Source organism: Porcisia hertigi, chromosome 27 (assembly GCF_017918235.1).
Source record: "Porcisia hertigi strain C119 chromosome 27, whole genome shotgun sequence".
Lineage (NCBI taxonomy): Eukaryota > Euglenozoa > Kinetoplastea > Trypanosomatida > Trypanosomatidae > Porcisia > Porcisia hertigi.
In genome coordinates, this window is record NC_090586.1 from 404,893 (window position 1) to 417,841 (window position 12,949).

General features: G+C 56.0%; 2 protein-coding genes across 2 annotated transcripts; both read right to left on the reverse strand.

Annotated features, from left to right (window-relative positions):
* Window positions 1–2,650: 2,650 nt before the first annotated feature.
* JKF63_03272 (uncharacterized protein) lies at window positions 2,651–2,947 on the reverse strand (the record flags this gene model as incomplete). The annotated part of the gene is made up of 1 exon (XM_067899279.1): window positions 2,651–2,947. The coding sequence occupies one exon, from the start codon at window positions 2,945–2,947 to the stop codon at window positions 2,651–2,653; it is 297 nt and encodes a 98-aa protein (XP_067756069.1).
* A 3,531-nt stretch (window positions 2,948–6,478) lies between these two features.
* On the reverse strand, window positions 6,479–7,414 carry JKF63_03275 (uncharacterized protein; the record flags this gene model as incomplete). Its single annotated transcript, XM_067899280.1, has 1 exon — window positions 6,479–7,414. The coding sequence occupies one exon, from the start codon at window positions 7,412–7,414 to the stop codon at window positions 6,479–6,481; it is 936 nt and encodes a 311-aa protein (XP_067756070.1).
* Between the last annotated feature and the right edge of the window lie 5,535 nt (window positions 7,415–12,949).

The following is a 12,949-nucleotide window of genomic DNA, read 5'->3' on the forward strand; positions in this document are numbered from 1 at the left end:
GGTGGTGGCTCAGACCTGTTGAGTTTTGTTTTGGCTCGAAATGTGCGCTCATCGCCTCGCTCGCGCACAACAGTGATTGTTTCTCCATCAGGACCACCGCGCACTCGCGTCCCGCGAGTGGACACGCACGCACGCTCAACACACACACACACACACACACACAAACACCGCGCGCACACACCAAGCATGTCAGCCGAAAGGTGATTTGTATGTGTATCTTCTCATGCGCCCGTCAAACTGTTTGGACCAACATAGATGTGTACATCATTCAGCAGCACATGCACGCGCACCAAACACGCAAACCCCCTACACCACCCTCACAATTGCGCCCGAAAAACGCGCACACACTTGAACACACCCCACGCGGCAGCATAGCGTCAGTGTGAGCTGAGTTGAGAAATGTTGTGACCTCATGCAGTGTTCGGACTGACAGGAAACTATGTGAATAGTATTCATCACGTGCACGCCGCTCGCGCAGCACCCAGGCGCGGGAAGGGAGGTGGGGCACCGAGGGGACACCGAGGGAACAGAGATGCCACCGGCGCAGCACTCAGTCATACCGTATCTGGGGGAGTTGATGCTCCTACTCGCTCACTAGTGCAGGGCGGCAGGACTCAATGCACCCCTTGCTAAGCGTGGCAACGTGCAGCATGCAGCAGCGCATACAGCCGCGGTGGTGGCTCAGACCTGTTGAGTTTTGTTTTGGCTCGAAATGTGCGCTCATCGCCTCGCTCGCGCACAACAGTGATTGTTTCTCCATCAGGACCACCGCGCACTCGCGTCCCGCGAGTGGACACGCACGCACGCTCAACACACACACACACACACACAAACACCGCGCGCGCACACACCAAGCATGTCAGCCGAAAGGTGATTTGTATGTGTATCTTCTCATGCGCCCGTCAAACTGTTTGGACCAACATAGATGTGTACATCATTCAGCAGCACATGCACGCGCACCAAACACGCAAACCCCCTACACCACCCTCACAATTGCGCCCGAAAAACGCGCACACACTTGAACACACCCCACGCGGCAGCATAGCGTCAGTGTGAGCTGAGTTGAGAAATGTTGTGACCTCATGCAGTGTTCGGACTGACAGGAAACTATGTGAATAGTATTCATCACGTGCACGCCGCTCGCGCAGCACCCAGGCGCGGGAAGGGAGGTGGGGCACCGAGGGGACACCGAGGGAACAGAGATGCCACCGGCGCAGCACTCAGTCATACCGTATCTGGGGGAGTTGATGCTCCTACTCGCTCACTAGTGCAGGGCGGCAGGACTCAATGCACCCCTTGCTAAGCGTGGCAACGTGCAGCATGCAGCAGCGCATACAGCCGCGGTGGTGGCTCAGACCTGTTGAGTTTTGTTTTGGCTCGAAATGTGCGCTCATCGCCTCGCTCGCGCACAACAGTGATTGTTTCTCCATCAGGACCACCGCGCACTCGCGTCCCGCGAGTGGACACGCACGCACGCTCAACACACACACACACACACACACACAAACACCGCGCGCGCACACACCAAGCATGTCAGCCGAAAGGTGATTTGTATGTGTATCTTCTCATGCGCCCGTCAAACTGTTTGGACCAACATAGATGTGTACATCATTCAGCAGCACATGCACGCGCACCAAACACGCAAACCCCCTACACCACCCTCACAATTGCGCCCGAAAAACGCGCACACACTTGAACACACCCCACGCGGCAGCATAGCGTCAGTGTGAGCTGAGTTGAGAAATGTTGTGACCTCATGCAGTGTTCGGACTGACAGGAAACTATGTGAATAGTATTCATCACGTGCACGCCGCTCGCGCAGCACCCAGGCGCGGGAAGGGAGGTGGGGCACCGAGGGGACACCGAGGGAACAGAGATGCCACCGGCGCAGCACTCAGTCATACCGTATCTGGGGGAGTTGATGCTCCTACTCGCTCACTAGTGCAGGGCGGCAGGACTCAATGCACCCCTTGCTAAGCGTGGCAACGTGCAGCATGCAGCAGCGCATACAGCCGCGGTGGTGGCTCAGACCTGTTGAGTTTTGTTTTGGCTCGAAATGTGCGCTCATCGCCTCGCTCGCGCACAACAGTGATTGTTTCTCCATCAGGACCACCGCGCACTCGCGTCCCGCGAGTGGACACGCACGCACGCTCAACACACACACACACACACACACACAAACACCGCGCGCGCACACACCAAGCATGTCAGCCGAAAGGTGATTTGTATGTGTATCTTCTCATGCGCCCGTCAAACTGTTTGGACCAACATAGATGTGTACATCATTCAGCAGCACATGCACGCGCACCAAACACGCAAACCCCCTACACCACCCTCACAATTGCGCCCGAAAAACGCGCACACACTTGAACACACCCCACGCGGCAGCATAGCGTCAGTGTGAGCTGAGTTGAGAAATGTTGTGACCTCATGCAGTGTTCGGACTGACAGGAAACTATGTGAATAGTATTCATCACGTGCACGCCGCTCGCGCAGCACCCAGGCGCGGGAAGGGAGGTGGGGCACCGAGGGGGCAGTGGCAGTGTACCCTCTGGCACAACAGGACAAGGACTCCAGTGCGATGGGTCACGCACCAGTCCAAGGGTGTTGTGCGGCGGGTCAGGAGGAAGAAGCGCTGCAACAGGATACCTCAGGTGGAGGCAGGCGTACAAACACCGGCATAGACGACACGGCACTGCAACGCCACAAGCCACCACATGCCTCCGCTCAGTCCTATTCTCTCTTGCACTTTCGGGCGGGTTCTGTCACTGATCAGTGTAAAGACAGGCGCCAGACAGGTCAAGATGAACTCGCGGCCCTCTCGCGGATGTACACCCACCTCATCACACCCCACGCGGCAGCATAGCGTCAGTGTGAGCTGAGTTGAGAAATGTTGTGACCTCATGCAGTGTTCGGACTGACAGGAAACTATGTGAATAGTATTCATCACGTGCACGCCGCTCGCGCAGCACCCAGGCGCGGGAAGGGAGGTGGGGCACCGAGGGGACACCGAGGGAACAGAGATGCCACCGGCGCAGCACTCAGTCATACCGTATCTGGGGGAGTTGATGCTCCTACTCGCTCACTAGTGCAGGGCGGCAGGACTCAATGCACCCCTTGCTAAGCGTGGCAACGTGCAGCATGCAGCAGCGCATACAGCCGCGGTGGTGGCTCAGACCTGTTGAGTTTTGTTTTGGCTCGAAATGTGCGCTCATCGCCTCGCTCGCGCACAACAGTGATTGTTTCTCCATCAGGACCACCGCGCACTCGCGTCCCGCGAGTGGACACGCACGCACGCTCAACACACACACACACACACACACACACAAACACCGCGCGCGCACACACCAAGCATGTCAGCCGAAAGGTGATTTGTATGTGTATCTTCTCATGCGCCCGTCAAACTGTTTGGACCAACATAGATGTGTACATCATTCAGCAGCACATGCACGCGCACCAAACACGCAAACCCCCTACACCACCCTCACAATTGCGCCCGAAAAACGCGCACACACTTGAACACACCCCACGCGGCAGCATAGCGTCAGTGTGAGCTGAGTTGAGAAATGTTGTGACCTCATGCAGTGTTCGGACTGACAGGAAACTATGTGAATAGTATTCATCACGTGCACGCCGCTCGCGCAGCACCCAGGCGCGGGAAGGGAGGTGGGGCACCGAGGGGACACCGAGGGAACAGAGATGCCACCGGCGCAGCACTCAGTCATACCGTATCTGGGGAGTTGATGCTCCTACTCGCTCACTAGTGCAGGGCGGCAGGACTCAATGCACCCCTTTGCTAAGCGTGGCAACGTGCAGCATGCAGCAGCGCATACAGCCGCGGTGGTGGCTCAGACCTGTTGAGTTTTGTTTTGGCTCGAAATGTGCGCTCATCGCCTCGCTCGCGCACAACAGTGATTGTTTCTCCATCAGGACCACCGCGCACTCGCGTCCCGCGAGTGGACACGCACGCACGCTCAACACACACACACACACACACACACAAACACCGCGCGCGCACACACCAAGCATGTCAGCCGAAAGGTGATTTGTATGTGTATCTTCTCATGCGCCCGTCAAACTGTTTGGACCAACATAGATGTGTACATCATTCAGCAGCACATGCACGCGCACCAAACACGCAAACCCCCTACACCATCCTCACAATTGCGCCCGAAAAACGCGCACACACTTGAACACACCCCACGCGGCAGCATAGCGTCAGTGTGAGCTGAGTTGAGAAATGTTGTGACCTCATGCAGTGTTCGGACTGACAGGAAACTATGTGAATAGTATTCATCACGTGCACGCCGCTCGCGCAGCACCCAGGCGCGGGAAGGGAGGTGGGGCACCGAGGGGCAGTGGCAGTGTGACCCTCTGGCACAACAGGACAAGGACTCCAGTGCGATGGGTCACGCACCAGTCCAAGGGTGTTGTGCGGCGGGTCAGGACACCCCACGCGGCAGCATTGGCGTCGCGTGGACTGAGTTAAGGAGATGTTGTCGGCGTAAATGCGAGTTGTTTAGGACTGACGAGTATGAATAGTATTCATCACGTGCACGCCGCTCGCGCAGCTGATCAGCGTGGACTAAGTTGGGAGATGTTGTGACCTCATGCACTGTTCGGACTGACAGGAAACTATGTGAATAGTATTCATCACGTGCACGCCGCTCGCGCAGCACCCAGGCGCGGGAAGGGAGGTGGGGCACCGAGGGGGCAGTGGCAGCGTACCCCCTCTGGCACAACAGGACAAGGACTGCAGTGCGATGGGTCACGCACACCAGTCCAAGGGTGTTGTGCGGCGGGTCAGGAAGAAGAAGCGCTGCAACAGGATACCTCAGGCGGAGGCAGGAAAGGATCGCTAAAGAATTCGAGCTCTTCTGGTCGTGGGCATCAAAAGTCGTCGTAACGTGCGGCGTGTGCTGGAGTCCAGCGAATTTTACCCAGGCCAGCGAACTCACCCACCCCACGCACGCATCCCGGCGTTGTACTTTGCCGCTACGTGCGCTTCTCTATGCAGACGAAAAAATAAGAAAAGGGCGCCCAACAGGCGTAGAGGAGGAGGGCGTCAGACGTTTTAGTGTGGTGGTCACGTTGATGGGGTGTAGCTGTGTGTGTGTGTGTAGTCGTTGAGTTGCTCAGATTTTGTTCTCTCCGTGTGTTACTCTGTTTTTTTCTCTGCTTCTTGCAGACAGGGCATGGATGCCAGGGGCATCACTCACAGTCAGGTCGTTTGGAAGGCAACGCACTGAGCTGGCTCCAGATGGTAACCGTGCACAGGACGATGGTGCACCCCACGGCTTGAAGCGTCTATCGCTCAGGTCTCCCTATCCACCATTCTTTTTGTGGACGTTGTGGTTCTGGAGTTCAGCTGGTGGTGGGACGGAAGGCAAACGAGTCACAGCAGGAGGATGGAATCGGAGTCGACAGTGTGAATGGCGAACGAGTTGAATAATCGACGCCGCGACCAGCTCAGAGACACACCGGCTCTTGTACGCTTTTTTTTCTTCATATACAGTGGGTGTTTCTTCTCCTGTGTCCATCTCCAGTGGTACGCAGTGGAAAGGGGCGACTGGTGGTGTCCGTTGCAAAATGCGATGCGATGAGCACAGGGAGGGTGAAAACATGTTTTGTTCAATCGATCCGGGGGAATTAGCGCGGCCACCCCCCTCTCTCTTTCTCCCCCAGGGAGTCACCGGCACTATTTTGGAGTATCGTCGTTGTTTGCCTATCCGTGTATCGTCAAATTTACAGAAGGGGAGTTCAGCCAAACAGAAAAAAAAAAAGAGGGACTCCACAAGTGCATGTCATCCATAACTGTCATTTAGCCACATCCACATCCGTGGAGGAGGAAGAGGGAGGCGGGGGAAGAGTTCCCCGCTCCCTTCACATGTCCGACCATACGTGCAGCGCGATCAGCATGAGAGGAGATACCTCCGGTGGACGGCACGCCTCGTTCCAAGCGGGGTGGCGCTCATAGCCCTGCTCGGGTGTCCTTGTCGGTGGATTTGGTAGAGGTGTGGTGGTGGGTGTAGATGCATAGCAGACGAGACCAGGGAGGCTGTTGGCCTGCCTTGGGTCACAGGCCTCGTCGATCCTGCACGCTCGCTGCCCCCTCCCCCACCTCCTTCAGTAACCACAAGCCGCTGCACAAGATAGTGAGTCGACTCCCCACGTGTCCATCAGGTGGACTCGATGATGTGTCTCGCGGCGTTCTCGTCGTGCTCCCCGCATCTATTCCCCATCTTCTCACATGGTCGGGGTGAAGGAGATGCCGGGTGTATTTCACATCCGTGCGCACCCCCCCCTCTCTCCCCTTCCCCCGATAGCACCACACGATGGGGCGGCTGGTGTCGTTTGGGGGTGGGGGCTTTGAGTATATCAAATGCAGGAGCACGGGTTCCCCGCCTCAGCGACATTGTCAGGGACATGGGTAACTCACTAAGAAATAGCACAGGCGGGCCGGCCGATGCTGTCGTGGCTACGACAGTTTTTTTGACTCCAATGCAAGCAGCACCTCATCTGTCGTCGAGTAGAGACAGGGAAAGAGCATAGGGGTGATGGATTGGTAGACCGCGTACCCGGGATACTTGCGGGCGCTGAGGTATTCCGTGACAGTTCTCGTGGAGTGGATAGTGAGCAACTCTAGTATGATGCACCCACACCACTGCCACGAAGCCATCGGTGTAGTGCCGCAGATGTGCGCCGCCACCGCCAAAACCACCCACAGAGACGCCTCGCAGAAGACGTTGAGGTGGCGACTGTAGCCAAACACTCCTGTCACACAGAATCCGTAGCAGTAAGGGACTTTGCGTGGGGTGCGCGACTTCGCGCATTGAAACCTCCACTGCTGCTCGTCACAGATCGTCTCCAAGGCGATGAGGGCCAGCAACACTAGTGCCAGTGCCACATCCTTCGCCGTCGCCGGCCTCCCTGGAAACTGCGCGACAGGCAGCGCGATGGCCCAAATCAGCCACGTTTGAAACAAGGAAATAAAGAAAAAGTTAAATAACGTCCAAGTCATGGGCGATCTGGAGAAAATGGGATATGTTCGCACGTAACTCCAGCGATAGTCCTCACCACCACGGGCGTAGCCGCCGCGGCGGAAGAAGTTGAAGGTCAGCCGACAACCCCATAAAGTTATTACGAGTCCGAAAAGGGTTGAGCACCTCAGCGGAATTGACACCTGCGATTCAGCGGGGTTCAAAGGCGCTTCGCGTGCACTGTGATGTGTATAATAGATATGAATCCACGTGTAGACTACGGGCAGGATAGACCAAGACCGGTCGACCCAGGAGTAGTTATCGTTGTAATGTGCGGCGAGGAACAGTACAAGCGCCGCCACGAGCATCAAGCTGCCGGAGAGGGCAAAGGAGGATGCCGTGACAGCTGCGAAGACATTGGAGAGGGACTCCATGCTTCTTCAGGTTACTGTTTTTCCCCCTCTTTGCCGTCGCCAAAACAACAATTATCGAATACCCCTCGCTCCCCCCCCCCCACAGAGGTAGTGAAGAAAACAAGCCACAAACGCGTCGACACTCGTTCTTGGAGGTTTTTCCGCGTGTGTTTGACTCACTCGAGGCGCTATATCACTGTCGGAAAGGGCGTCCCTTCACTACGATTGTATAACTCCGTAAAGGGGGCCAAGACCGAATCCGAGAAGAAAAGAAAAAAAAGAGAGATAAATGCGAGCGTGCCACTAAAAACAGAAACGATTCCTTTTTTTGTCGGGGGGGGGTGTAGATGTGTATATGTGAGAGCGGTGGAGGGCCCCAGACCTGAAACCAGAATGAAACGGCGCAAAACAGGTGGGATGACAGACCTGGTGGATGTGTTCGCCCACGTTTGTTTCTCCCCTGGTTTCTTCCTCTTTGGCTCCTCTTTCTGCTTTTGTGCAAATGTGTGTTGGCCTCTATTGGGGACCTTCGTTGGGTATGTAATAGCGTGCGTGCGTGTGTGTGTGTGTGCGTGTGTGTACGTCTTGGGCGAAACGTGTGGGGAACGTGGAGTGCAAAAAGTGGATCATCGAACGTACTATCCTGTCAAAGGCAGTGGCGCTATAGTCGCGATGCAGGTGCAATACAGAATAGGTGCATTCCTTGCCGGGCACCGACAGCAGTGCCGCAAGAGAAAACATATAAAACTCGAGGTGAGAGTGAAAACCAAGAAGGCGCCCAACGAAGGACACACCGCGGATGCACGCCACCATCCAGACAGGCACCCGACATTTATATCATGTTCGTTTGTTGTTCGCACCCCACGCAGACATTCTCTTTTAACGACGACGACGACGACACAACAACAACGGAGAAAGGGAACAGGACAACGGAGGCGCGTCTTTCAGGTGGCTTCCGATAAATCGGTGTGTGTCTTTCGCCTATACATATGTAATATATATATATATATATTGTATATATTCCAGTTGGCGACTGTACCGGCACAAGGGAGGCGCACGTCACTCCTTTCCCCATGTTGTAATTTAGCGCTACAAACGAGCAGTCGAATTCGGCCTCACAACGCCTCTCCCACACCAGCGGCTCATCGCGTGGCATGAAGAGCGTGCCAGTGCAGACGCGTGGGAGTTGTACGCGCTCGGTCGTCTCGGCACAGCCTCGACCTCGCCATGCCACCAAAGGACGCCCCTCACAGCAACTCCCATCATTGCCGGTGGCCAGCGGGTGCATCCCCCTCAGGCTGACCGCAGGCCTCACCACCGGGTAGCCAGAGCTGCGGCAGACACGCCCCAGCCAACTGGACACCCTGCCCATCACATGGATGAGGCGGACGTGTCCAGTGTCGCAGGTCACTCCGACGCGGCGCTACCCACGCACTGGCCGCCGGCATCCGTGTCGATCCACCACCGTGATTACGCCACGCCGCACGACTCGGGCTACGTTCACAACACACACACACACACACACACAAACTACCACCACCACCTGTGTGTAAGGGGGTGTGGGTGAAGACAAACATGGAAATCAACACCAAAAATCAACTTCAAAGGAGAGAGAAAACTGGATGGAAGGGGCAAACTGGGCAGAGGAAGAAAACCGCTAATAAGCGGATCGCCATAAAAGGGAGGAAACTGCACTAGGAAAATGCCTGCTGCACGGAGACGACACCTACAGCATTAAACAATAGTATATGTGTATAGGAAAAAGACGAACAAAATAAAACACTCGTGACAGAGACCAGAAAAACGGAGTGGGGTGAGAGGGGACGGGAAAGGGGGGGGGGAAGAAAAAAAATAGGTCGCACGTCCACACAGCGGAACCAATACGAATAAGAAAAATACGCTTGAAAGTGAGGAAAGAAAAGATGCGTGACAAACCGTGGGGGCTTGGCAGTAAAGAGGAAGGAGGGGAGGGGGGGAGAGGCGATGAGCATGAATAAAGAACAGCATAGAGAACCAATCTTACTTTTTGTTGCTGCTTTGAAGGAAACGACATCGAGAAGCGGGAATGCGCTAATGGAGAGCCACCAACACGTACAACTTGCAGGAAAAAAGTGACATGGCGAAGGACACACATTATGGGCTTTGGGAGAACAGTATACACATTCAAAACGGCAGGGGAGCTTGAAAGGCGTATAATAACAAAGGAGTGAGCTTAACACGCAGCTGGATCGTAGTACGGTCCGTCCTCTTTAGACGGTGGTGACCGGCGCCATGACAAAGAAAGGGAGGGGAGGTACTCGTTGACTAATGTACGCGACGGTGCCCCCCCCCAACCCTTCTCCGTTTCCCACCGTGCGACACATGTCGCTGTACTCGAGTGTCGTCCACACCCGGTGGTGTGTGTGGGGGGGGGGGGGGGGGGCAGCGATGCGGGAAATAAAAGGAGTGAGGGAAAGCAGAAAAAAAAAGAAATCGAAAGAAACTGCAAACGGGAGAAACATATTGAGAAAAGGGGAGGTAATTCGGAGAGCGGCTGCCAACGCGGAGAGGTTGGGTGGTGAAGAGGATCGACAACGGCTCTGGTTAAGCATATCGGAGGAGAGGAAGAGGGGAGATATGAAGTTCGTCTTTCACGCCTGGAATATGCATATATATATATATAATGTTTGCGCTGTTGCGCTTTGGTCGGCATGCTCCGAAAAAGAGAGAGCGATTGGCTTCCCAGAGGGCGATGTAGAAGAACTAGCAGAGCAGCGGCGAAAACATAAAAGAAAAACAGGTCTGCTGGGTGAGTGCCGCACGCATCACCGCGTATTACGCCTTTCGCGGCTCGAACACGTCCACGGAGGAAAAAAAGAAAGAGGCCATGAAATAAATCAAAAACGCTCACACACAAAAAAAAAACTTTGCCGTTCTTTTTTTTTTCGAGGGGGGTCGGACTTTACTCCATCTTCTCTCCTCTTCTCCCTCTCTGAGTATGTCTGCCCATGAGCACCACCATTAGTGGGCAGAGATCCCAGATTCCGTGGAGAGGGGCTGTGAAAAAGAAGAGGTCAGAATGTGTGTGCGTGTGGAGGGGGGGGGAGGGGGGGAAAGAGGGAGGGGCAGTGAGTGTGGGTATGAAGTAGGACTATTATGCAAGGCAACTTCGGAAAAGCGATAAGACCCCGGATGGAAGGCGTGGCTTGGCGCCTCCCCCCCTCTTCTCCCCCCCCCTCCCCCGTCTTGAGCCATCGATCACCGGACAGAAAGACGCACAAAGCACCAAACAAACCAGCTCACCTGGAAGTGGGGGAGGAGGGGAGGAGCGCATCTCAGGCACGCGTAGCAGAAGATGTCTCCGCCCTCAAGTTCCAGGAACTCCAAGAAAAATGCTCAGGAGGGAAAACATCTACAGTGGGGGATGCGGTGGCGGTAGACCCCATGTTCGCCTCGTTATATCCCCCCTTCCCCTCCCTCCCTCCCTCCCCCACCGGGTCGGTGTCTTGCAAGTAGTTGATGGCCCCGCTATGCCCTTCGATAGTGTTGACTAGTGCCATGACAGGGGGCATGAGGGCGAGCAATGAGGCTCTCTGGGGCGACGATTTGTTGCCACGGGACACTTGAGCAGTTCGCTGCCAGGGGACTCTCCCTCTAGTCGACCGCTGCCACTCGGCGGCGGATAATGTTTGGCTGCACTAAATGAAGGAAACACGCGGCACACTCCCCATCCCAGAGGAGTTGGTCTCGTGGACCTCGGACGAGGTTGTCGTCATGCCCCTGAGGAACGAGTTGGTACGGTGCGTGTTTCGCAACGACCAACGGCTGCTGAGCGATGCTGAATCGGCGACGCCCTTGTTGAAACCGCGACCGACGCGCTTGCCCTTGCACGGAAACATGTGCGACCAGCCCTGCAGAAAGTATTCATTTGGAAACATGTCCGATCCGTTCGAGGACAACGCGTCTTGTTCGCCCTCGTCACAGTCGGCTCGTCGGCACTGAAGCCGCGAAACGATCGCCTCGGTTTGGCTTTCATCGCTCGAAGTTGAGAACCCTCCTCCGTTCCCAGGTCCCGCGCTAGACAGCCCCGTCCACTGGCCCAGCCCAGCTCCGCGGATGGAACAGTTGTTTATAACCAGGCAGCTGGATGCTCTTTCGCACGTCTTTGAAAACGACAGCAACGATCGCGAAGCCCGCGCAGCCGAGCCGGCAGCAGTACCCTCCACGCCCTTTTGCCGGAGGAATCCCTGGGCACGGAATCGCAACAGCCTCAACGAGTCCCTGCCGCTCGACGAGTAGATAGCGTGTGGCGACTCTCTGGCGAGAGCTGCACCACTGCCACTTATCTGATTCTGGCCCCGATCCCTGCCACCCGGCGTGTGCATTCCGGTAGCATATGGATCCCCCTGTACACCATCCACCTCACGGGAACTCTTCCTGGGTGCGCTATCGTCACAGTGATCTACAGGGGGCACTTTCTGCAGAGACACCCAGCCCCGCCCATGTGGCCACAACGCGGCTGGGGCGTCAGCCGACGACTTGAATGCGGGAAGCCCCGTCTCTGAGCTGACTCTCGGCAAGGGATGAGCGCCAGCGCGCACGTGCACTGCAACAGCGGGCGCGCCAACAGGTCTTGGCCGGCTACCTTCTGCGCGGGGAGGCTTTCCCGTAGCGGTGGTGACCCCAGACAGCTGTTGCGGACAGTGAGATGCACCATCCCCTGATGGAAAAAACTCCACGGCGGCCGTGTGGGGCCGCACCACTGTTTTGGCTCCGTCGACGCTGGCACGTGCGCCCATGGGCGTTGTATACAACAGTCAGGGAAATCAACGACGTACGCACACGCAACGAGATCGCTATCTGGTGAGCTAATGTGGGCGAAGGACGTCAGAGAGGAGCCGCGAATGGGAAAGGGGGACGGGTTTCCTCCAGGGTGGAGGCAGGAGGGAAACCAGCAGTGCTGATCCTGCAGTGCAGAATGAAATAGGGGAGTGAAGCGGGCGTTTATTTGGATACATTTGAGGTCTGCACACGCCATAGTGAGCGAAATGGCACACAACACGAAAAGAAACTGCTGGCCAAAGATTATGGCAAGAGCGCAACTTGGCTCGGCTCAGGGAGGGTGGGGGGAGGGAGGGGATGACCCCCCCAGAGCGGTGAAGGAGCGCGCAGACAGACACAGGGACAGAGGTATATGCCAACGCCGCAGAGCTATGCACAGGTGGTTTATTTTCTTCATGTCTTCCCCCCCCCATCCCCTGGTAAATGTAACAATTCTTGACCACAAACCTGAAACGTGTCTTTCCTTTGTTTCGGACCCATCGCGTATGCTGTGTGTGCGCTTTTACGCCGCGAAACAGTCGCAGGACTCGGTGCTCGCAGACAACTATCCGGGTTGGATAAATGCGACAATGGACGTCTCCTACGACGAGTCAGAGGACCTCCTTCACTCACCACCACCACCACCCTGCTTCTGTGAAGGCTTGATGCATCCATGCGTCTCACCGTTTCAAAGGGGAGGGGACGAAAGAAACGAAAGGGGGAGAGAGGGGAGAGGGGAGACAAACAACGAATGTG